Consider the following 27,748-nt stretch of genomic DNA (forward strand, 5'->3'; position numbering starts at 1 on the left):
ATAGAGGTAAATCCTATAAATCGCTACTTGTCCTAGAGTTCTGCATGGATTGAAACCAAAGGAACACAAACTCCTTGTAGGGGAAGGGGAATTAGTAGTTTGTTTATAAATTTTGGCACCCGGGGACAGGAAATACTGTCAAATAGGGGAATTTAGAGGTAAATATTCAAATTCCTTCAGAAAAGAAACAACTTTGCTTGCAATTTTTCAGGCAAATAATTAATAAGGAAATCAATATTATTTATTGTTCAAACATATTTATTCTGAGAGCAAATGTTTTTTTTTATATAGTGAAAATTCTGCTTGTTGTTCGAGAGCAAAATAAATTTTAAAAGTCTTGATTTTTTTACTCTTTTTTTTCATATTACCAAAGCAAAAACAAAATTCAATCAACAAAAACAAAAACAAAAGATTTAAAAAGATTCTTAATAGCTTACACATCGTCTTTCATATTGTAGTCGTAATTTAAAAATAGAGTTTTTATTGAACCAAAGTGAAATATATGTGTTTACCACTTCAAAAAACGAAAATATAAAAACCTAAAACAACTCTGCTGAATTATCAAAACATCGTATTTTCTATTGTTTTAATGACTGGTTTATACGTAACATATCAAATATTGTACAAAGAAGAAAAAAATTATCATTCAATGTTACTCATTATTTTTAATGTATATACTTTACATAATACTTTGTTACTGTTTATTTGATTGATTGATCTGACTTAACGTCCTAGTTTGTGACCCGTACTCGGACGTCTTCGAGGACACACCTAGAGGCGCAGCTTGAAGTCGTTCGGTGAAATCGGGACTATAAACTCGCTACAATGGATTGATTGTCCTCAGGAAAATACTTAATTTTATCCTGGAATTTATGTATGATTGTTTAATATGATTTGTGATGATTATTTGTGGATACTTACAAGTGTGAATGATATCATATTTATTCAGAAAACACTCCCAGAAGATGGTCATACAAAGCGTTGTTTACTGTTCCCATGGCCATGTACAATTCCTTCGCGTGGTCTAAAACAGATCTCCCCCTCCCGTCCAGTATGGTTTTAATGTCGTATTTCTGTTTTAATGTTTCCATGTGTTTCCTTACACAACTCTCACACTCAATAAACATGTCTACATCTGTTGTACATCTAGCTATATAATGTAGACAATGACGGCCGTCACTATCTCTACACGCCGTCATGGCGGGGTAAGACCTACAGAGATACACACACAAATCCTTATGTCCACAACTCCGATGTAACACAGTCCTCCCCTCACCGTCCACTAACTGACACATGTACTGACTACACACACAATCTCTATGAATACCAAACAATTTTCTACTCTCTCACATCGTGTTGTTCATCTTCGACTTTACACAAACATTTAAGTACAGTTTTTTCTACTGTCTGGAACATAGAACAGTTTCCTCTCCTCGTCGCCACATGGAGCGGTGTTTGTCCCTCATCATCAGTACCATGTACGAGGTGAGGGTAATCCTGACACAAAACAGCCAATATAGATTCTATCCCATTCACACACGCCAAATGTAGGACATTACTACCGTCCTCATCCCTCCATGTAGGAGTGACATCATACTGTTTTAGTGGATTGTACAGGTCCATACTCCCTCCCCACACCACACGTAACATTTTGTCCTTGTCAGGTTTGGCCCCGACACTGAGCAGATACATAACACACTCTGATGATCCAGACTCACATGCTTTACTTAACAATTTCTGTTTTATCTCATCATTTAAGTAAACAACAATTTCCTTTAGCATCTCTAGATCTCCCTCACCAAACACTCGACCTCTTGTAATCAATCCCCACCAATGTGTGTGTTTGGCAGGTTTCACACCATTTTTCAACAGATACAAAGCTAATTTATCTAATCCAGACAAACATGCTTTATTCAATATGTTAACTTTATTAACCTTTTTCTCATTCAAATACTTGTCTAATATCTCAACAAATACAGGAACTTTCCACACATCTAGAGAAACAATCAGAGTATCATACCACTCCAAACTCTCAAACTCTGGGAGCAAACGTTCACACAAATCATTGTAATGACCAGGTGATATGACAACCATGTCTGTAGATGTTTCTACAGTTGTTAGATAACTGAGTGCTTTTCTTGGACAATGTTTTATGTAGCCGACAGGTGTTTTCTTTCCATACAACAGAGCTACTGTGAGATATATAGAATCATGATCAAATCTGTACACTTCCTCAGACCAAACTTTCTCCTTCCTTACCAAAAATCCTAATAGCTTATCTAAACTCTCTCTTACAAAATCTAATTTCTCCTCATACTCCCTTTTTGTCCTATCTTCACATTGAACCAGTTTAATCCTAAATGCTTGTTCTAACAATTTTTTGTTTACTTTGTCTCCATTTGGGTCTAAATCATTTACTTTTATTTCCCCATTATTGAGGAAGAGAAACAGAATGGCAGAACATTCTGGTAATTTTGACAGGGCATCTATGAAAAATTTAATTGGGTTTTCAAAAAAGTCAGTCCTCCTTTTCTGCAGTTCAACAGACTTGCAGAAAAGGTGGCAACATTGTGGGAATCCAATATTCAATTTACAACCTAGAATTTTTGTCATTTCTTTCTCTGTCCATGAAACGTTTTTGGGTGTATACATTGCTAATAGTTCTTGTTTTTCTTCTTTGATTTTGTACGTGTCTGAGCTCAGGTCAACAATATTTTCTTCTGTAAAAACTGTGCCTAGAGATTGTTCTGTCAAAGCATTAAATATTTCATTTCGAATAGTAATAAGTAAGATATTTGTCTGGTTTTGTTTATCAACAAAAAGTGTTTCTACATCCTTAAGCCTTTTGTTCCACTCTCCCTCATCTGATTTACTAATATCTTTCTGTCCGAATATGTCATCAATAATACAAACAAGATTAGAATTTGGAGCCAGTAAATCCAATTTCTTAATTTCATGAAGCTGAAGTGGTTTTCTGCACTGCTGCTCCTTTGTTAACCAGCGTAGCAGTTGGAATGCGGTAGATGTTTTTCCGTCACCTGTGTTCCCCTTGATCACTAAAACTCTGTTCATTCGGAGCTTGTCTTGAGCATCATGGAAGGCTTTGGTTCCTAGAAATTTCTTTTCTTTTTCCGTTCTGATCCTGTTCATAGTTGTTTCTGTATAAAATAGAAAACAGTTGCTTTTGTTTATTATATGTGTATTTTCAATATTCCATTATATATAATATTATTACTACCACTGTCGTAATGACCTCCCCTGGACTATGTCAAGAACTGAAGACGGTCTAGGAAAAAAACCTGACCAATTACATGTTTGTATATATTTCCTTTGAAAAATTTGCAGAGAGCAATACCTAACTTCACAGTGAACCGTTATTTGATTCTTTTGACGTACATTTTGTACATTAAAGGACCAAACTACCAGCGCATCTGTTGTAACACACAGAGTCTTCAGTTTTTCTTTGACAAAGTCCAAGGGTGGATATACCAATACTGATAGCAACCCCTGGAATATCGAGCATGGTTTTAGTTTTGATTATATTAACTATGAATTTTGCTTATTTACATAGATTGATAATGAAAACCTAGGACCAAGTATGAAAGGCGTGTAAGAGTGAGAGGATTGAGGGACAGAATGACCACCCGATCACACATCTATACGTTCATGTAGGGATAGACCCCGCCGGCTAGGTGAAAGTCGAATGACCACTTCACCACCCAATCACTGTTGATCAGATTGACATACATTATACAGAATTTATTGTTGAGACAAGGACGTGTTTATTAGTATAAAAGTCTGGGTAGTGGATATAATTATGTTGAAACAGTGCATATCACATCCTACAACGATACACTGCCTAGTTGAGATGACTCACCTATCATTGGTTTAAGGTCGGGATGGATTTCTGTAAAATAAAAAAAAGATATATTTTAATATATAATAGTTGCACAACATTTTATGTCATTCAATGTAAAGAAGGATCTATGATTATGATTTTCCCTTCTAGCCCCTTCATTAAGAAAATAATGGATACATGTAGATATAAAGTGAAACTCCACATCAATTCTGCATAGCAACAAAACACTTCCATTGTTACCGTCAGCCATATTGTGGTTGGGTTTGCTCTGAAATGAAGGACCAAGAAGGCCCTGCAAAGTTGTATTGGAGGAATATCGCTTCAGTACATGATGATTCAGAACAAACAATTACAAACCTCAAATGTCAAATTTCAAAATGGTTGACTATCAACCATGTTGGTATATTATTAATCCTACAATGAATCCAAAGAAAGACTACATATGAAATTTTAGACAAATCCTTTCTGTATGTAATGAGTAAAAGCCGTAAAAACTTCAACTACATTTATTACAATATCCATGTTGGCTGCCTGTCGGTAGTATTATTGCCTAGCCGGTCCCTAAATGTAATATCTAGGGTCTAAAGGGAATGAAAGAGACAGCTGCCTTTCTATCTTTGTACTATCTTTGAAAATGTTGTAACACTTTACCTATCCAAATCCAAGACGACTGCTTGTCAGCCACGCTGTTAATCAATCATTCTTTAAATGCAAAATGCACAATAATGGTTCTAGGGACCTCACAGTGTATGCTTGATAGTTGAGAAATATTTACTACTTGAAATCAATTGACTACTTTCTGAGAGAAAATCAAAATTCAACTATAAATCTAATATGACTGCCTGTCGGCCACCTTGTCATCCAACTGGTTCAAAATCATAACAGCCAAACAGCCACATTGACCCCTTGGCCACCCCATCATCCCAAGGTGGTGGGGAAAAATTTGTAAAAATTGTTGATGGATGGAGGTGGCCGGACAGAAGACAGCCAGCAGAGGCCATGCACCATTTCATGTATATTGAATAAACCTTTGCCCTTCTAACAGAAATTCTTATTTGTCTTAATAAATTCCTTCGGCAGCTATGTTGTTTTCGGAAGCCGGATTCATCTTAAGTGATAAAATACATATGTAGTATTTTTAAGATAAAGTATATTTGTCATCGGGCCTCAGTAGCTTAAGCTTTACTTGGAACCAATGTCTTAAAGTTATATTAATGTACAGTCTTAATACACAGCAGACAGCTATACAGTTTACTAACTGTATATTGACTTTTTATCAAACTTTTAACGTTCAATTTTACACTCATGTAATTTGAGTTCTGGCTTTACCTTACCTGCTGTTTCACAGTTGCTTTCGATTTCTTGTCCAGTATGCTGGCTGACATAGTTTTCCTGCTGACTTTCCACAGTATCCAGTCTGGCTGACATAGATTTCTGTTCGGTTTCCATGGTATCCTGCCTGGCTGACATAGATTTCTGTTCGGTTTGCATGGTATCCTGCCTGGCTGATATAGACTTCTGTTCAGTTTCCATGGTATCCTGCCTGGCTGACACAGATTTCTGTTCGGTTTCCATGGTATCCTGCCTGACTGACATAGATTTCTGTTCCGCTACATGCCGCTACATGGACCAAATTAAAAAAAGACATAATAAAGTTTTCTTTATGGTTTTAAATAATTGTCTATAGATATAGCCAAACTGACCACTTTTGTCCCTGCTCCTCAGGTGTCCGGGAATGCTACCAATACAATAGAAGTGCTATTCATTGTTTAGTTTAGGAAATGAAAACGTTTATATGAAACTATCAAAATTCAACCTTTTTGGCCCGCCCTTCAAGCCCCCAGAAGATCAGCCCCACCACGTGTACAATTTTGTATCACTAAACCATAAATTGAGACCTGTGGTGATGAAGAAGAATTAGATTGTTGACGGAGGGACAGACGATGGATGAAGGACGCTATGGTGTCGCATTAGCTAACTTGGTCCAAGGACAAAGGTGAGCTTATGCGATATTATGGCGTCCTTCGTCTGTCGTCTGCCCGACCATTTGTATAATTTTGTATCACTGCCCCATAAGTATGATGCTAAATTATTTTTTAATTAAATTCCGACCTGTGGTTATGAAGAAGAAATTTAATTGTTGACGGACGGACGACGGACGCCATGGTATCGCATAAGCTCACTTGGTCCTTGGAACCAGGTGAGCTTAAAATATAGGTAATAAACTTGATGGCATAAATATTTCTTTAACATTAACTTTCTGAGAAATATCTAAGGTAACACATCTAAGCTATGCTATCAGTCTTTCGACCCAAGGGGAGCCACTATCAATGATATTTGAGACAGATCCCTTCAGTGTTTCCTGAGAAATATTGGTAATAATCTTAAGCTATCAAAATCCAAGATGACTGCACTGTAAACCTCACCAACAGTTCGAATTATGGTAGGCCAGTGGTTGTTTTACTGTAATATGTATGTGAATAGGAAATGCTTTTACTCATGACTTATAATGACTTATAAAGAAATCTGAATGGTGATGTAAATGAAAATTGTACAGTTTGGTAGCGAGCTATATGCTGAAAATGTAACAAAAAAAACAAGAGGCCCATGGGCCTTAACGGTCATCTGACTCATGGCATAAAACAACAAAGTTACAGTATAAAGTAGTGGTTAACAATTAATATAAACAATACAAGGAACTCCTTTGTTGAATATGTAAGTTTCTGAAATAGGTAAATGTCATTTGTTGAACAAACTTGGTAGCCCTTCATCCATATATGGTTGTTACCCATTCAAGGATTAAGGAGGAGTCGGATTTTAAAGCCAAATTTCAGCAAAGCTCCCATTTTGAACCCCCGCCATTCTATCCCCATGGGTCTTACCTCAGTAATTTATAAAATATGATTGTCCTCACCTCAAGTTCCCCCTTCTGAGCCCCGCCCCTCTGTCCCCAAGGGTCGGACCTAACTCGTTTATATCAAAATATGATTGTCCTTCCCCAGTGATGTTTCACACAAAATATGGATGCATTAATCCGCTCAAGAGTTAAGGAGGAGTAGACTTTTAAAGGCAATTTCATCAAAATTCACCCTTCTGAGCCCCGCCCCTCTGTCCCCTGGGGTCGGATCTAACTTGTTTAAATAAAATTTGACAGTCCTTCCCTTATGATGTTTTACATAAATTATGGATGAAATCCACTCCAGGGTTAAGGAGGAGTAGGATTTTTAAGCTAAAACATGCACTCATTGTAACGGACACCAATACATAATCCCCAAACGATCCTCTCCGTTCTCCACCCCATCCCCACCTGCAACAAATCAAGAATGCAGTTTCTTAGTGTATGAACATCTTGAACAAGTTTTTGAGGTACTTTCATAGTCAATGAATTGCCGACGAAAATTTAAAAACAGGAGATTTGTCCAGCGACAACCTTTCAATATTTTTATCATATTGATCAGCATCCTTTAATACCCCTTTATACTAATTTTCATTGAAATCAAAGACCGAAAAAAAACAGGAAGTTGGCCCAGCGGCCATCTTGGAATACCAAAATCTTTACGAAAATGTTTGCATGTTGTTCGCCATCCCTTAAAACCCTTATAAACCAATTTTCGTTGAGATCGGAGACCGAAACCTGAAAACAGAAAGCGGCCCGTGGCCATCTTGGAATACCAAAATCTTTAAAAAAAATGTTTGTATGTTGTTTGTCATCCATTAAAACCCCTTAAGACCAATTTTTGTGCAGATTGGAGACCCAAACCTGAAAATAGGAAGTGGGCCAGCAGCCATATTGGAATACCAAAATCTTTCCGAAAATATTTGCATGTTGTTTGCCATCCCTTAAAACCCTTATAGACCAATTTTCGTTGAGATCGGAGACCGAAACCTGAAAACAGGAAGTGGCCCAGTGGCCATCTTGGAATACCAAAATCTTTAAAAAAAATGTTTGTATGTTGTTTGTCATCCAATAAAACCCCGAAACACCAATTTTCATGGAAATTGGTGACCCAAACCAGAAAACAGGAAGTGGGCCAGCAGCCATCTTGGAATACAAAAATCTTTACAAAAATGTTTGTATGTTGTTTGTCATCCATTAAAACACCTATGGACCAATTTTCATCGAGATCGGAGTCCGAAACCTGAAAACAGGAAGTGGGCCAGCGGCCATCTTGGAATACCAAAATCTTTATATAAAATATGATTGGCCTTCCCTAATGATGTTTTACACCAAATATGGAAGAATGTCACTCAAGGGTAAATGAGGAGTAGGATTTTGAAGCTAAATTTCATCAAAGTTCCCCCTTCTGAGCCCCACCCCTCTGTCCCCAGGGGTCAGACCTACCTTGTTTATACAAAATATTATTGTCCTTCCCCAATCATATTTCACACCAAATATGGATGAAATCCACTCAAGAGTTAAGGAGGAGTATGATTTTGAACCGAAAATTCAAAAAATTTCAACTTTTGGGGCCCCACACCTCAGTCCCTAGGGGTCAGAGCAAGTTCATTTACATAAATATGATTGCCCTTTGCCAATGATATTTCACACCAAATATGGATGAAATCCATCCAAGGAAGAAGGAGGAGTAGGATTTTAAAGCTTTAATTAAGAAAATTTCCCCTTTTGGGGCCCTGCCCGTCTACCCTTAGGGGTTGGAGCAGGCCCATTTTTATAAAATATGATTGCCCTTTCCCAACAACGTTTCACACCAAATTTAGTTGCCATCCATCCAAAGATAAAGGAGGAGTAGGACTTTAAAGCTTAAATTAAGAAAACTTGCCCTTTTGGGACCCTGCCCCTCTGCCCCCAGGGGTCAGACCTAACTCGTTTATATAAAATATGATTGTCCTTCCCCAATGATGATTTACACCAAATTTGGATGAAATCCTTCCAAGGAAGAAGGAGGAGTAGGATTTTAAAGCTTAAATTAATAAAAATGCCCCTTTTGGGGCCCTGCCCCTCTGCCCCTATGGGTCGGACCAGGCTCATTTATATAAAATAAGATTGCCCTTTCCCGACAACATTTCACAGCAAATATGGATAAAATCCATCCAAGGATGAAGGAGGAGTAGGATTTTAAATCTAAAATTAAGAAAATTTCCCCTTTTGGGGCCCCATCCCTTAGCCCTAGGGGTCGGACCAGGCTCATTTATATAAAATATGATTGTCCTTTCATAATGATGTTTCACACCAAATATGGATGAAATCCATCCAAGGATGAAGGAGGAGTAGGATTTTAAAGCTAAAATTAAGAAAATTTGCCCTTTTGGGGCCCCATCCCTCAGCCCCTTGGGGTCGACTAGGCTCATTTATATATAATATGACTGTCCTTCCCTTATGATGTTTCACACCAAATATAGATGAAATCAACCCAAGGATGAAGGAGAAGTAGGATTTTAAAGCTTAAATTAAGAAAATTTCCCCTTTTGGGGCCCCGCCCCTCAGCCCCTAGGGGTCGGACCAGGCTCATTTATATAAAATATGATTTCCCTTTCCCAACAACGTTTCACACCAAATATGGATAACATCCATCCAAGGATGAAGGAGGAGTAGGATTTTAAAGCTAAAATTAAGAAAATTTGCCCTTTTGGGGCCCCGCCCCTCAGCCCCTAGGGGTCAGGCCATGCTTATTTATATAAAATATGATTGTCCTTCCCCAATGATGTTTCACACCAAATATGGATTAAATCCATCCAAGGACGAAGAAGGAGTAGGATTTTAAAGCTAAAATTAAGAAAATTTGTCCTTTTGGGGCCCCACCACTCAGCCCCTAGGGGTCGGGCCAGGCTCATTTATATAAAATATGACTGTCCTTCCCTAATGATGTTTCACACCAAATATGGATGAAATCAACCCAAGGATGAAGGAGGAGTAGAATTTTAAAACTTAAAATAAGAAAATTTGCCCTTTTGGGGCCCCATCCCTCAGCCCCTAGGGGTTGGACCAAGCTCATTTATATAAAATATGATTGTCCTTCCCCAAAGATGTTTCACACCAAAAATGGAGGAAATCCGCTTAGTGGTTAAGGAGGAGTAGCGTTTTAAAGGAAAAAGTTTACGCACGACGGACGGCGGACGGCGGACGGCGGACGACGACGGACGAAACACGATGACTATAGGTCATCCTGACCCTTCGGGTCAGATGACCTAAAAACCCATCTAACACCTGTATCAATACATAAAATCAGTTGTCAAATATTTGGAAGTTATGAAAAATGTTGTTTTTTATTAAATGTCAAACAATACTGTTTTGAACAATTGTCTCTTGTGTTTGCCTTGTTGAATATCAGAAGAAATTAGTTGTAATAACTTTTGCCTGCTTTTTTGGGTATCTGCTGGCCATTTTTTTACCTGTTATGGATATCTTCACTGAAAAGTTTGTCTTACCTTTCGTGTTTTTCATGTCCCTCGCCATTGATTCTTGATTTGTTGCCATTGCTTTCTGTTCGGTTTCCATGGCATCCTGTCTAACTGTAACAGGGAAAAAAAACAAAATAAAAACGACTGTACTTTAAGTTATCTTTATAGTATTAGAATATTTTGGATTTTATTAGTTTAACGTCCTATTAACAGCCAGGATCACGTACGTGCTAGGTTTGATGGTTGAGGAAAAGGAGTACCCGCAGAAAAACCACCGACCAGCGGTCAGTACCTGGCTACTGCCCGACATGGGATTCTAACTCGCGACCCAGAGGTGAAGGGCTTATGGTAATATATTTAGACATATTAACCACTCGGCCCTACACTATTAGAACAAAATATGATTTAATATACAAAAAAAAAGAAATAATCTTGAAAGCAGGGCCAAGTCATTCAAATGAATTACACTGGAAATGCTTCATATAGCATCATACATGCCCGATATTTGATGTTAGTACTTTAGACCTATAATTCATATTTGCCCTGTGTTATCTTCAACAAAGGCCAAGGTCATTAATTTAACAAACATGTTAGTACTAAGCATTAGCATGTACTGGCACATTATCATGTATCTAGGTTTCTAAATTATTGACAAGTCGTTGAGAAGAGGTATCAGGGCCTATTCAGAAGTTATTAAAAGATTTTAGTCTATTTGAATTTAGACGAAGGTAATTCATGTAAACAAACTTAGAAGCCCTTCATTAAAGCATGTAACATATGATCATATATCTGCCCTTATTAGCTTCGTGAGTTTTATTAAAGTTTGGTTAAAGGGAAACATTGATTTCCGAATGACCGACTCCGCAGCATGTACTTTTCTTTTCCTTTAATAGTGCAATATACAATTCATTTTGACACGATCAAATATTAGCACACAATCAATTTTTATTTCGTCTCAGGTGACCTATTCTAATCGCCTTTTGTCCGTCGTACGTCGTATGTTCGTAAACAATTTACATTTTCGAATTCTTCTCCAAAACTGCTGAAGCAATTTCAATGAAATTTTACACAAACCTTCTAAGGCATAAGGCCAATCAAAATTGTGAAATATATGGTCCTCACCCCCCCCCCCCCCCCCAGGGGGCTGTGAGAGGGGCCAAAAGGTGTAAAATTGAGTAAAATTTCAAAAATCTTCTTCTCTACTCACAGATGTGGTAGAATCAAATACTCTTCATAGATAGAAAGGTCTTAAGGTCCTTTACAAAAATTGTGAATTATGTGACCCTGGGGTCTCACGTTTACCCCTGGGGAGGGGGTCAAGTTTACTATAGTTTATATAGGGAAAACACATTTATGAGCATTTTTTTCTCAATTTTCATTGGAAACGAGTCAAACTTGATTAGAATTATTAGCCTGAGATAGCATTTTAACATCATATCCATATTGGTCCAGGCCGACCCCCTTGGGGCAGAGGGGCGGGGCCAAAAAAGGTCAAATAGGCTAAAACTTCAAAAATCTTCTAAAATTCTTTAGTTTAAATAGGAAAAACATATTTGTGACTGTTTACCACTGTTTTCGACAATTGTTTCTTGTGTTTGCCTTGTTGAATATCAGAAGAAATTAGTTGTAATAACTTTTGCCTGCTTTTTTGTCCCTATTATACCTTTACACTAATCGATGGCACCTTGGGATCAGTCTTTAAAACCGCAATAGTTAGGTCAGCAGACCAAAACGAGAATATATAGATTGATCTCCCTATAATTAATGAAATAAATCTATCTACTCATTTCAAGCTTCATTAATATATAAGTCAGTATATATCAGTAAGCGCTGACCGTATAATTGATCGTTACCTACTTTCACGCTTTTCTATAGTATTTTATCTTACTGTACAAACTTACCTGTCAGGCCCTCAACAACAGCCTCAAATTCATCCCGCTGTTTTTTCAGTCTCTCTATATATTTCTTCTCTGTGTCTGTGTCCATAGTCACATTCCGCAGGTTGTCCACTTCTCTGACGTATGTATCTCCCGTCAGCGCGTCTTGTTCTATTTCAAAGATACACTTACGGATGATTTCCCATCTACTATTGAACTCTGTATCGGACAGAGATGCTTTTTCTAGGTGTGAAGCCTCATTCCTTTGGATCCTCAACCTGTCAATATTGGCCGCCAATGACCGGTCTGCAGCGTCTGGTTCCTTACCCCATCCCTTTGTATGAGGTGAAATGTTGATACCCTTGATGTTACGGACAAGGCTGTAAAGGAGGCTAAAGTCCAGGTCCTTAAGGGTACCAGGAAACACATTGCCAGGTGGGTACAAAATCGACACGTGAAAGTGTTTAAGCTTCTTTTCAAGAAGGTGTTTTTGGCTATTAAGAATGGCATGGAGTCCGGGCTGAGGAATGTGGGTGTCCAGAACATCTCGCAGGACATCGCTACAGACATCCAGCACAAGTCGAGACAGACGGGCAAAATTGGTGGTCTCAATTTGAGATGGGTATCTGCTGGCCATTTTATAAAGCTGTACAGCCTTCCAGTATTACGAAGCTGAAAAAAATAAGAACATGTTAGATTAGAGATTGTTAGGTGACATGTCTTTTCATTTCCGATAAAATAAGTTTTATCAAGTTCCCGAATATTAAACTTTTAAAGATACTTCTTATATTTGATTAATGTGACATCGAAACTGTTTATGTCAGTTATAAAAATGTGATTGAACATTGGAAGTGACCGAGCATTAGTATTGACCGAGCATTATTATTGACCGAGCATTGGAAGTGACAAAGCATTGGTAGTGATCAAGCATTTATAGTGAACAAGCTTCGGTAGTGACAGAGCATTGGTAGTGACCGAGAATCGGCAGTGACCAAGCAAAGGTAGTGACCAAGCATTACTATTGACCGAGCATTGGTAGTGACAAAGCATTGGTAGGCACCGAGCATTGGTAGTGACCAAGCATTGGTAGTGACCGAGTATTAGTATTGACCGAGCATTGGTAGTGACAAAGCATTGGCAGGCACCGAGCATTGGTAGTGACCAAGCATTGGTAGTGACCGAGTATTAGTATTGACGGAGCATTGGTAGTGACAAAGCATAGGCAGTGACCAAGCGAAGGTAGTGACCAAGCATTGATAGTGACCGATCATAGGTAGTGACCGAGCATTGGTAGTGACCGAGTATTGGTAATGACCGAGCACAATTAGTGTCCGAGCAAAAATAGTGACCGAGCACTGGTAGTGACTAAGTATTGGTAGTGACAGAGCATAAATAGTGACCGAGCATTGGTAGTGACCAGGCATTGATAGTGATCAAGCATTGGTAGTGACTAGTGAGCGATTATTGGTAGTGACTTAGCATTTGTAATACTGAGCTAATAGTGACTTTTGCTGTATTAAAGTGACTGAGCATTAGTTGAGGCCAAGCATTGGTAATAACCGAGCATTAGTAATGACCAAGTATTGTTTGTGACCGAGCATTGGTGGTAGATCAAGCATTGGTAATAACCGATCATTGGTAGTGACCGATCATTGCTAGTGACCGAGCATTTGTAGTGACCGAGCATTAGTAGTGACCGAGTATTAGTAGTGACCCAGTATTGGTAGTGACCCAGCATTGGTGGTGACCCAGCATTGATAGTGACCCAGCATTTGTAGTGACCCAGCATTGGTAGTGACCCAGCATTGGTGGTGACCCAGCATTGGTAGTGACCCAGCATTAATAGTGACCGAGCATTGGTAGTGACCCAGCATTGGTAGTGATCGAGCATTGGTAGTGACCCATCATTGGTAGTGACCCAGCATTGGTAGTGACCGATCATTGGTAGTGACCCAGCATTGGTAGTGACCCAGCATTGGTGGTGACCCAGCATTGATAGTGACCCAGCATTTGTAGTGACCCAGCATTGGTAGTGACCCAGCATTGGTGGTGACCCAGCATTGATAGTGACCCAGCATTGGTAGTGATCGAGCATTGGTAGTGACCCATCATTGGTAGTGACCCAGCATTGGTAGTGACCGATCATTGGTAGTGACCCAGCATTGGTAGTGACCCAGCATTGGTGGTGACCCAGCATTGATAGTGACCCAGCATTTGTAGTGACCCAGCATTGGTAGTGACCCAGCATTGGTGGTGACCCAGCATTGATAGTGACCCAGCATTGGTAGTGATCGAGCATTGGTAGTGACCCATCATTGGTAGTGACCCAGCATTGGTAGTGACCGATCATTGGTAGTGACCCAGCATTGGTAGTGACCCAGCATTTGTGGTGACCCAGCATTGATAGTGACCCAGCATTTGTAGTGACCCAGCATTGGTAGTGACCGAGCATTAGTAGTGACCGAGTATTAGTTGTGACCGATCATTGTTAGTGACCGAACATTAGTATTGACCGATCATAAGTAGTTACCATACATTGGTCGAGACCAATCATTGGTAGTGACCGAGCAGTGGTAGAGACCAATCATTGGTAGTGACCTAGTAGTGGTAGGACAAAGCATGGTAGTGACCGATCATTGGTATGGTATTGACCAAGTATTAGTAGTGACCCAGCATTGGTGGTGACCCAGCATTGATAGTGACCCAGCATTTGTAGTGACCCAGCATTGGTAGTGACCCAGCATTGGTAATGATCGAGCATTGGTAGAGAGCGATCATAAGTAGTGACCGATCATTGGAAGTGACCGATTATTGGAAGTGACCCAGTATTGGTAGTGACGGATCATTGGTAGTGACCCAGCATTGGTGGTGACCCAGCATTGATAGTGACCCAGCATTTGTAGTGACCCAGCATTGGTAGTGACCCAGCATTGGTAGTGACCCATCATTGCTTGTGACCGAGCATTAATATGACAGAGCATTATAAGTGACCGATCATAAGTAGTGACTGATCATTGGTAGTGACTGAGCATTGGTAGTGACAGAGTATTGGTAGTGACCAATCATTGGTAGTGACAAAGCATTAGTAGTGACCGATCGATGGTAGTGACCCAGCATTGATAGTGACCGAGCATTTGTAGTGACCCAGCATTGGTAGTGATCGAGCATTGGTAGAGAGCAATCATAAGTAGTGACCGATCATTGGTAGTGACCGATTATTGGTAGTGACCCAGCATTGGTAGTAACCAATCATTGGAAGTGACCCAGCATTGGTAGTGACCCAGCATTGGTGGTGACCCAGCATTGATAGTGACCCAGCATTTGTAGTGACCCAGCATTGGTAGTGACCCAGCATTGGTGGTGACCAAGCATTGGTAGTGACCCAGCATTGATAGTGACCGAGCATTGGTAGTGACCCAGCATTGGTAGTGATCGAGCATTGGTAGTGACCGATCATTGGTAGTGACCGAGCATTGGTAGTGACCGAGCATTGGTAGTGACCCAGCATTGGTAGTGACCCAGCATTGGTGGTGACCCAGCATTGATAGTGACCCAGCATTTGTAGTGACCCAGCATTTGTAGTGACCCAGCATTGGTAGTGATCGAGCATTGGTAGAGAGCGATCATAAGTAGTGACCGATCATTGGTAGTGACCGAGCATTGGTAGTGACCCAGCATTGGTAGTGACCCAGCATTGGTAGTGACCCAGCATTGGTAGTGACCCAGCATTGGTAGTGACCCAGCATTGGTAGTGACCCATCATTGCTTGTGACCGAGCATTAGTATGACAGAGCATTATAAGTGACCGATCATAAGTAGTGACTGATCATTGGTAGTGACTGAGCATTGGTAGTGACAGAGTATTGGTAGTGACCAATCATTGGTAGTGACAAAGCGTTGGTAGTGACTGAGCATTGGTAGTGACAGAGTATTGGTAGTGATCGATCATTGGTAGTGACTGAGCATTGGTAGTGACAGAGTATTGGTAGTGACCAATCATTGGTAGTGACAAAGCATTGGTAGTGACCGAGCATTTGTAGTGACCCAGCATTGGTAGTGATCGAGCATTGGTAGAGAGCGATCATAAGTAGTTACCGATCATTGGTAGTGACCGATTATTGGAAGTGACCCAGCATTGGTAGTGAGAGAGCATTGGTAGTGACCCAGCATTGGTAGTGACCCAGCATTGGTAGTGACCCAGCATTGGTAGTGACCCAGCATTGATAGTGACCCAGCATTTGTAGTGACCCAGCATTGGTGGTGACCCAGCATTGGTAGTGACCCAGCATTGATAGTGACCGAGCATTGGTAGTGACCCAGCATTGGTAGTGATCGAGCATTGGTAGTGACCCATCATTGGTAGTGACCGAGCATTGGTAGTGACCGATCATTGGTAGTGACCCAGCATTGGTAGTGACCCAGCATTGGTGGTGACCCAGCATTGATAGTGACCCAGCATTTGTAGTGACCGAGCATTGGTAGTGACCCAGCATTGGTGGTGACCCAGCATTGATAGTGACCCAGCATTGGTAGTGATCGAGCATTGGTAGTGACCCATCATTGCTTGTGACCGAGCATTAGTATGACAGAGCATTATTAGTGACCGATCATAAGTAGTGACCGATCATTGGTAGTGATCGATCATTGGTAGTGACTGAGCATTGGTAGTGACGGAGTATTGGTAGTGACCAATCATTTGTAGTGACCAAGCATTGGTAGTTACCGATCGTTGGTAGTGACCCATCATTGATAGTGACCCAGCATTGGTAGTGACCCAGCATTGGTAGTGATCGAGCATTGGTAGAGAGAGCGATCATAAGTAGTGACCGATCATTGGTAGTGACCCAGCATTGGTAGTGACCCAGCATTGGTAGTGACCCAGCATTGGTAGTGACCCAGCATTGGTAGTGACCCAGCATTGGTGGTGACCCAGCATTGATAGTGACCCAGCATTTGTAGTGACCCAGCATTGGTAGTGACCCAGCATTGGTGGTGACCCAGCATTGGTAGTGACCCAGCATTGATAGTGACCGAGCATTGGTAGTGACCCAGCATTGGTAGTGATCGAGCATTGGTAGTGACCCATCATTGGTAGTGACCCAGCATTGGTAGTGACCGATCATTGGTAGTGACCCAGCATTGGTAGTGACCCAGCATTGGTGGTGATCCAGCATTGATAGTGACCCAGCATTTGTAGTGACCCAGCATTGGTAGTGACCCAGCATTGGTGGTGACCCAGCATTGATAGTGACCCAGCATTGGTAGTGACCCAGCATTGGTAGTGACCCAGCATTGGTAGTGACCCAGCATTGGTAGTGACCCAGCATTGGTGGTGACCCAGCATTGATAGTGACCCAGCATTTGTAGTGACCCAGCATTGGTAGTGACCCAGCATTGGTGGTGACCCAGCATTGATAGTGACCCAGCATTGGTAGTGATCGAGCATTGGTAGTGACCCATCATTGCTTGTGACCGAGCATTAGTAGTGACCGATCATTGGTAGTGACCCAGCATTGGTAGTGACCCAGCATTGGTGGTGACCCAGCATTGATAGTGACCCAGCATTGGTAGTGATCGAGCATTGGTAGTGACCCATCATTGCTTGTGACCCGAGCATTAGTATGACAGAGCATTATTAGTGACCGATCATAAGTAGTGACCGATCATTGGTAGTGATCGATCATTGGTAGTGACTGAGCATTGGTAGTGACGGAGTATTGGTAGTGACCAATCATTTGTAGTGACCAAGCATTGGTAGTTACCGATCGTTGGTAGTGACCCATCATTGATAGTGACCCAGCATTTGTAGTGACCCAGCATTGGTAGTGATCGAGCATTGGTAGAGAGCGATCATAAGTAGTGACCGATCATTGGTAGTGACCGATTATTGTAGTGACACAGCATTGGTAGTAACCGATCATTGGTAGTGACCCAGCATTGGTAGTGACCCAGCATTGGTAGTGACCCAGCATTGGTAGTGACCCAGCATTGGTAGTGACCCAGCATTGGTAGTGACCCAGCATTGGTAGTGACCCAGCATTGATAGTGACCCAGCATTTGTAGTGACCCAGCATTGGTAGTGATCGAGCATTGGTAGTGACCCAGCATTGGTAGTGACCGATCATTGGTAGTGACCCAGCATTGGTAGTGACCCAGCATTGGTAGTGACCCAGCATTGGTGGTGATCCAGCATTGATAGTGACCCAGCATTTGTAGTGACCCAGCATTGGTAGTGACCCAGCATTGGTGGTGACCCAGCATTGATAGTGACCCAGCATTGGTAGTGATCGAGCATTGGTAGTGACCCATCATTGGTAGTGACCCAGCATTGGTAGTGACCCAGCATTGGTAGTGACCCAGCATTGGTAGTGACCCAGCATTGGTGGTGACCCAGCATTGATAGTGACCCAGCATTTGTAGTGACCCAGCATTGGTAGTGACCCAGCATTGGTGGTGACCCAGCATTGATAGTGACCCAGCATTGGTAGTGATCGAGCATTGGTAGTGACCCAGCATTGGTGGTGACCCAGCATTGGTAGTGACCGATCATTGGTAGTGACCCAGCATTGGTAGTGAACCAGCATTGGTGGTGACCCAGCATTGATAGTGACCCAGCATTTGTAGTGACCCAGCATTGGTAGTGACCGAGCATTAGTAGTGACCGAGTATTAGTAGTGACCGATCATAAGTAGTGACCATACATTGGTCGAGACCAATCATTGGTAGTGACCGAGCAGTAGTAGTGACCCATCATTGGTAGTGACCGAGCAGTGGTAGAGACCAATCATTGGTAGTGACCTAGCAGTGGTAGGACAAAGCATTGGTAGTGACCGATCATTGGTATGGTATTGACCAAGTATTAGTAGTGACCCAGCATTTGTAGTGACCCAGCATTGGTAGTGATCGAGCATTGGTAGTGACCGATCATTGATAGTGACCCAGCATTTGTCGTGACCCAGCATTGGTAGTGACCGAGCATTAGTAGTGACCGATCATAAGTAGTGACCATACATTGGTCGAGACCAATCATTGGTAGTGACCGAGCAGTGGTAGTGACCCATCATTGGTAGTGACCGAGCAGTGGTAGAGACCAATCATTGGTAGTGACCTAGCAGTGGTAGGGACAAAGCATTGGTAGTGACGGTCATTGGTATGGTATTGACCAAGTATTAGTAGTGACCCAGCATTTGTAGTGACCCAGCATTGGTAGTGATCGAGCATTGGTAGTGACCCATCATTGGTGGTGACTCAGCATTGGTAGTGACCGATCATTGGTAGTGACCGATCATTGGTAGTGACCCATCATTGGTAGTGACCGAGCAGTGGTAGAGACCAATCATTGGTAGTGACCTAGCAGTGGTAGGACAAAGCATTGGTAGTGACCGATCATTGGTATGGTATTGACCAAGTATTAGTAGTGACCCAGCATTTGTAGTGACCCAGCATTGGTAGTGATCGAGCATTGGTAGAGAGCGATTCATTGGTGGTGACCCAGCATTGGTAGTGACCGATCATTGGTAGTGACCCAGCATTGGTAGTGACCCAGCATTGGTAGTGACCCAGCATTGGTGGTGACCCAGCATTGATAGTGACCCAGCATTGATAGTGACCGAGCATTGGTAGTGACCCAGCATTGGTAGTGATCGAGCATTGGTAGTGACCCATCATTGGTAGTGACCGAGCAGTGGTAGAGACCAATCATTGGTAGTGACCTAGCAGTGGTAGGACAAAGCATTGGTAGTGACCGATCATTGGTATGGTAGTGACCCATCATTGGTAGTGACCGATCATTGGTAGTGACCGATCATTGGTAGTGACCCAGCATTGGTAGTGACCCAGCATTGGTGGTGACTTCATCCCAGCAGGTCTTGCCTCTTAAGTTATTAGTGACCCAGCATTTGTAGTGACCCAGCATTGGTAGTGACCCAGCATTGCCCAATATCAGGTCTCTAGGCCTCTTAGTTATTAACAAGAAGTCGTTAAAAGATTTTTAGCCTATATGACCCCTGTGACCTTAAATGAAGGTCAAGGTCATTTATTTGAACAAACTTGGTAGCCCTTCATCCCAGAAGAAGTCGTTTAAAGACTTTAGCCTTTTTGACACACCTGTGATCTTGAATGAAGGCCAATGTCATTCATTAGAACAAACTTGATAGCCCTTCATCCTAGCATGCTACATGCCCCAATATCAGTACCCTTTTTAGCCTTTTGGTAATTCAGAATAAGTCGTTTGAAAAATGAGTTTACGGACGGTGCACGGCGCACGGCAGACGACGACGGACGAATCATGATGACTATAGGTCATATTGACTCTTCAGGTCAGATGACTAATGAACAACATTGACTTTCTTTCAAGGTCACGGGTTATAATAGGCTGAAATCTTTTTGTCAATAACTTAAAGGAGAGATTTTTAAATTGCATCATACTGAGATGAATGGCTACCAAATATGTTGAAACAAATTACCTTGACCGTTATTCAAGATCACAGAGGTCAAAAGGTTAAAGAATTTAAAACAACTTCTTGCCAATAACTCAAAGTACTAGAGACCTGTTACTGTGTCTGTATTATGTTGGAATGAAGGGCTACCAAATTGTTCATATAAATGATAAATAAAAACCTTCAAACAAATTCCTTCTCAAGTCATAAAAGCCTAAGTTACCGGTATTCAGATATCAGCTGGCCTAAAAATAAAAGTCTAGCAATAGACAAACTTTTTTCACAAACGAAACAATTTTAGTCATTTGAATTTCCCGGGATTTGTTTTATAAGCTTTCAGCAGTTTCGTTTTTATCGATTTACCATTGGTCAATTATTTATCACGTGATACTTGACCCCTGTTTGACATGCGTAAGCCCCACAGAAGGGAGAAAATTTTCTCAAGAGGACGCCATATTGTTTTTGTACCCTGGCTAATAATACTTAAAAAATCTTGTAAACTGGGCAATTATACTTCAAAACACCTCCCTCCCACCCTTCATTAATGTTTGTTTTCCTATGTATATTTTGATATAAAGCGTTATGTACTTATAATATATATGTATGTCTTAGTGTGTTACAGTTTCTTCTATGTATGTATGGCATGTTATTTATATGCCGCAACCTTTACCCGATAAAATGAGAAATATGAGAATATTTGCAGCTAATTGGTAAAATAAATATACGGCCATCAAAGATATGAGCCATTTTTTTCGCCAATACCTTGTTGAGTCATTTTCTCTTGAGTAAACAGAGCTTGCTGGCTATGCAAGTGTGGGGGGAGTTGTTTAAGAAGTGAAGTGAAAAAATATATTTGATGAAGCGCTCTATCAAGGCCATATTGGTGAAATACCTGAAACTTACAACTTCTAGTTAATATTTCATCTTCTTTGATAACTTACTAGTTATTGATTAAAATAAATAACTTCTAAGTATTTCATCTTCTTTGATCTGGTCAACAATTTACTAGTTATCTCCCTTTGCATATAAATATACTATGACATCCTGCTTTATCAACAATAATAGACATAATGTCACTATAGATACAAGAACTTTAGTTATTGTCGAATGTGTTAACAATGAGTATAAGCTCCGTAGATTTTGTATCACACACGATTAGCACTGCGGTATCTGTAAGTCATATAGATATCAATCATAGGCCTCTATGTCTACGCCCTCATTTTAAATTTCAAATTCTACAAGGACGATATAACACCATATTAACCGAAACAAAGTTCCTTAATTTTTATATAAGATATGACGTTTCTTTATCAAATGTTAAAAGCAATTTCTAATGAGGATATTAATTACAATAAAAGCATTGGTCAAAGAACGCCACCTTGAAGAATGCAGCGTTTGGGCAATGATGTTTGCATAGGAATATTGACTCGTTGTTTCTAAAAATGGAAACACCGAGTCAAAATGCTATATATGTGTTAGCCAATGAAAATAGTGAATATAGCATATCTGATATATTATGATTATTGTACATTTCAAACAGATAACAGATTTTGTATATAAATCAAGATTACATTTATTCATGTTTACAAGAAATATGCATTTACATAGGTAAACGGAATGACATAACATACTAAAGTACAAAACTATCTCTCATTACGAACTAACGTGTCTGTCATGGTTACGGAACAATTTGTGGTTAATTATGATGTCATACACAAAACAAATGTAGTTAGATGTTTGTATACAATATCCACGATGGCGCAAGTAATGGTTGATAATGTAGGAGATATAACAGAAAAAAACGACTGTATTGGCTAACAAAGTATTAACGGTAACAAAACATTAGCTTTAAACCAGAACGGTACACAACAAAACATTGCCGATTGAATTTTGTCCTAAAGGTGGCGATAAATAGAATCTTACATGGGTCTGTCAAGTGGGCAGGGGTATCTCAACCTGAGTGAAATAATTGGCTTGTCAACCCGAGGTTTGCAACTTGATAGATCCATATGTTCAATTCTTTTTCTCCCAAAGCTGATGACGTCATCAACAGTGCATGATGCGGTTACGTGGCATGTATTGATGACGTCACGTTATGGTGTCTAGTGCGTGTGATTTGCCAAACACCCCCTGTGTAAGATTAATATAATCTTACATGGGTGTGTGAAGTGGACAGGGATATCTCAACCCGAGTGAAAGATTTTGGCCGGTCAACTCGAGGCTTGCCGAGGGTTGACGGCCAAAATCTTTCACTCGGGTTGAGATATCCCTGTCCATTTCACAGGCCCATGTAAGATTCTTTTTCTCCCATACTTAATAGAAAAAATGATGAAATTCCACTTGGTTTCCAGATTTTTCATCGCGCCATTATCGCAGGAACGTCGTTATACGTTAAAATTGATGACGTCATCTACAATGCACACCGAAGTTACGCAGCATGTATTGATGGCGTCACGTTATTGTCTAGCGCGTGTGAGCTGTCTTACACGCCCTGTGTAAGATAGAGATATATTTTCCCTAGCAACCACGGGATCAACTTCGCTAGCCAAGGGTATTAAGCCGATTCTCTTCCTACTACCCTTGGCATATCTCACTTCAGACAAGGTGTATTGCTTTCAAATTCAATTCGAAATGGCAGAGAATATTTGCAGTGATGTTCAATAGTTGTCGTTATGTTGACATGGTACATAATAGACAAAGGCAAACACATAATGATGTTAAACAATTATGTCATTATGTATACTTTTACTTAAGTGCTTAGATTCAACACTTAAGTGCAAAAAAACTTTACCATTATGTACATAATTGACATGATGTACGTATTTTAGCACTTAAGTGTGAAAATTATGTACTTAAGTGTGAAAAAGAGACACTTAAGTGGACATAAAAGTTACTTAAGTTGTTGAAGTTATGTACTTAAGTAGTTTTGGTATTTTATCCTGAAACGGCCTTCTATACTTTTACACATACATACAGTCCAGTTGGCACATAACATCCAGAAAACCTTTTGGAGACGTTTTAGGTTGATCTTACAGTTGTCTTTAAAATGTCCGGTCAGTTAGACCTTAACGTCGATGTTTCATTCAAGCACTATCTATATGTGTGGTTGTCATTATTCATAGTTGTAAAGATCTCAAGTTCGATTTATATACACAGCCCAGTGGGCACCGTTTTATGTTGATCTTTCAGTTGTCTTTTGAAATGTCAGGCTGGTTAGATCTAACGATGCTCCAATCAAACGCTAGTTATATAAGATACCAAAAGTCATTATTCACAGGTTGTATAGATCACAAGTCCAATTTACATACACAGGTAGTTGTTATAACCTTTCTTCTACACAGGTAAAATATAACTACCGGTAACTCACTTCCGTGTAGCTACACCAACTGAAGTTATGGGGACAGTGGAAATTTCCAGTGACGTACTGCTTTAATTAACATATACCCCTTTATAGGAACAGCTAATAAATGTTCACGTGACACACCTTCTTACTCCTAAACATATGTTTTGATGTATTGTCATTATAGGTAACACTATAGTAAAATCGTGATGGAATATTTTAAAGGACAAATAACAGAGGGTAAAACATACCTAAACAGTAGCGTCTAGGTGTTGAAATCTAACAATGGACGTGATTTCTGCACATTATACACTGCATTACGATGGCCGAAAGCAGGCGGACACATTTGGAGGATGTTTTAGTCGTTTGTGTACCATGGTACAATACTTCGTTTGTGTACCATGCAAAAGTGTTCCATGGTACTCAATCGACTAAAATATCACTCAAATGTACGTTGAAAATGGACCTCCGTTGAAAATTGACCTCGGGTCAGTTTTCAACGTTGAAAATGGACCCCAAGTGCCGTTGAAAATTGAACATGCCGTTGAAAATCGACAGTATCTAGGGTCAATTCTCAACGGCAGGTCTGTTGAAAAATGACCTTGGCAAACTATCAACGAATGGTCTTTTGAAAAGTTTGTACTATGTGGTGTTCATAACATTTACAAGTTTATGCAACTAGAGTGGAAGAAATACCACAAAGTAAGAATGAATTTATGGTGCTATGAGTGGGAGATAGATGTTATGAGTGTGAGAGATGTTATGGGTGGGAGACAGATGTTTTGGCAGGGAGACCGATGTGATACGTGGGAGACAGATGTGATGAGTGAGAGACAGTTGTTATGAGTGGGAGACAGTTGTTATGAGTGGGAGACAGTTGTTATGAGTGGGAGACAGTTGTTATGAGTGGGAGACAGATGTTATGAGTGGGAGACAGTTGTTATGAGTGGGAGACAGTTGTTATGAGTGGGAGACAGTTGTTATGAGTGGGAGACAGTTGTTATGAGTGGGAGACAGTTGTTATGAGTGGGAGACAGATGTTATGAGTGGGAGACAGTTGTTATGAGTGGGAGACAGTTGTTATGAGTGGGAGACAGTTGTTATGAGTGGGGGACAGTTGTTATGAGTGGGAGACAGATGTTATGAGTGGGAGACAGTTGTTATGAGTGGGAGACAGTTGTTATGAGTGGGAGACAGATGTTATGAGTGGGAGACAGATGTTATGAGTGGGAGACAGTTGTTATGAGTGGGGGACAGTTGTTACGAGTGGGAGACAGATGTTATGAGTGGGAGACAGATGTTATGAGTGGGGGACAGTTGTTATGAGTGGGAGACAGTTGTTATGAGTGGGGGACAGTTTTATGAGTAGGAGACAGATGTTATAAGTGAGAGACAGTTGTTATGAGTGGGAGACAGATGTTATGAGTAGGAGACAGTTGTTATGAGTGGGGGACAGTTGTTATGAGTGGGAGACAGTTGTTATGAGTGGGGGACAGTTTTATGAGTGGGAGACAGATGTTATGAGTGAGAGACAGTTGTTATGAGTGGGAGACAGATGTTATGAGTGGGAGACAGTTGTTATGAGTGGGAGACAATTGTTATGAGTGGGAAACAGGATAATAGGCCAAGCGTTGTTACGGTAATAAACAACAAAGAATCGCTGGTCGTGACTACAACCGGGTGCTTTCCTCAGTTTTGGGAGAATGTTCCATATAAAGGCAAGGGCCGTCTGCGCATTAACCATTTCTTTAAGGTCACCGGTTTTGTAACGTCCCAGACTAATAGCCTGATACCAAACACTTTCGTTAGTTAGTTTACGTTTGAAACATGAAATATATCTCAAATTGTCCTCCATACGGTTTTGATATTTTGAAAAGAGATCAAGTGACTTCCGATTATTTAATAAAGAATCTAAAAAGACGTTCATCGAAAGTCATCATTAAACACTCATTAAAAATGAAGTTTCCGGAGAAAATCAACGATCTATATGTATATACATGTGTATGTTTAATTATGGTATTATGATTGCATAATATTGCCACTTACCTATTTTGTTGATCTTACAATTGTCTTTAAAATGTCCGGTCAGTTAGACCTTAACTTCGATGTTTCATTCAAGCACTATCTATATGTGTGGTTGTCATTATTCATAGTTGTAAAGATCTCAAGTTCGATTTATATACACAGCCCAGTGGGCACCGTTTAAGGTTGATCTTTCAGTTGTCTTTAGAAATGTCGGGCCGGTTAGATCTAACGATGATCCAATCAAGTGCTACCTATATAAGATACCAAAAGTCATTATTCACAGGTTGTATAGATCACAAGTCCAATTTACATACACAGGTAGCTGTTATAGCCTTTCTTCTACACAGGTAAAATATAACTACCGGTAACTTACTTCCTTGTAGCTACACCAACTGAAGTTATGGGGACAGTGGAAATTTCCAGTGACATACTGCTTTAATTAACATACCCTTATATACCCGATTATAAATAGGAACAGCTAATAAATGTTCACGTGACACACCTTCTCACTCCTAAACATATGTTTTGTTATATTGTCATTACAGGTAAAACGATAGTTAAATCGTGATGGAATATTTTAAAGGACAAATAACAGAGGGTAACACTTACCTAAACAGTACTAGTAGTGTCTAGGTGTTGAAATCTAACAATGGACGTGATGTCTGCACATTATACACTGCATTACGATGGCCGAAAGCGGCCGGACACATTTGGAGGATGTTTTAGTCGTTAGTGTACTATGGTACAATACTTCGTTTGTGTACCATGCAAAAGTGTTCCATGGTACTCAAACGACGAAAATATCACTCAAATGTGTCCGACCGGTTTCGGCCATCGTACTACTGTATATACCATTTAAAATGAGTTTCGAAGTCTGGCACCTTGACGATTTTCGTACATATACACAAATCCAACAGGGACTTGGTAACCTATATTTATTTTTATAATCAAATCGCAAAAAATATTTTTAAAATAACCTCCAACTATCAAAATCAAGTATGCACAATTAGGGTCTTAGGAAACATATAGTGAATGGTTTACGAACAATTATATCAAACTTTAATTGTCATAATCCATGATGGCTGCATATCAGCCAACTATTACGAAGCGATCGGTTCCAACATGCATTAAGCATTACTAGAGCCCCAGGGGCGACTACAGATGACATTTGAGACAGATTTTATCAGTCTTGTCTGAGAAATAACAGTTAAATATTCAACTATTTCAAAATTTCTTTACTGTATTTTGCGAAATAGCGACAACAATCTTCAAATTTCAAAATCTAAGATGGCGGTCGGTCTTCTGTTCGGTTTTTTTTTAATTTTTTATTTATTCATTTTTTTAAATCTTGTATTTTCTAAATTTCAACAAAATAAAAATTATGACAAAAAATATATTGTCATTGATTTAACTTTCTGTGGCATTATACACAAATACGGTAATGATTGTTTAATCACATGAGTTAGAACATCAAACTCCCGTAGTTTAATGAAACCCTGGTAGGTTTCCGTAACATTTACAACTTTATGCAACTAGAGTGGAAGAAATACCACAAAGTAAGAATTTATGGTGCTATGAGTGGTAGACAGATGTTTTGGCAGGGAGACAGATGTTTTGGCAGGAAGACAGATGTTTTGGCAGGGAGACAGTTATTATGAGTGGAAGACAGTTGTTATGAGTGGAAGACAGATGTTATGAGTGGGAGACAGATGGTATGAGTGGGAGACAGATGTTATGAGTGGGAGACAGATGTGATGCGTGGGAGACAGTTGTTATGAGTGGGAGACAGATGTTATGAGTGGAAGACAGTTGTTATGAGTGGGAGACAGATATTATGAGTGGGAGACAG

At 40.1% G+C, this 27,748-nt stretch overlaps 1 protein-coding gene across 1 annotated transcript; it reads right to left on the minus strand.

Moving 5' to 3' along the window:
- Nucleotides 1-309: 309 nt before the first annotated feature.
- Nucleotides 310-12,787, minus strand: LOC138305844 (uncharacterized). The gene is given in 6 exon segments (XM_069246108.1): nt 310-1,346; nt 1,348-3,158; nt 3,878-3,907; nt 5,194-5,469; nt 10,247-10,330; nt 12,121-12,787. Coding segments are annotated over 6 exon segments (3,219 nt in total). The 5' UTR covers nt 12,734-12,787; the 3' UTR covers nt 310-941.
- Nucleotides 12,788-27,748: the final 14,961 nt, after the last annotated feature.

This window comes from Argopecten irradians, chromosome 13 (genome assembly GCF_041381155.1).
Source record: "Argopecten irradians isolate NY chromosome 13, Ai_NY, whole genome shotgun sequence".
In the NCBI taxonomy this organism is placed as follows: domain Eukaryota; kingdom Metazoa; phylum Mollusca; class Bivalvia; order Pectinida; family Pectinidae; genus Argopecten; species Argopecten irradians.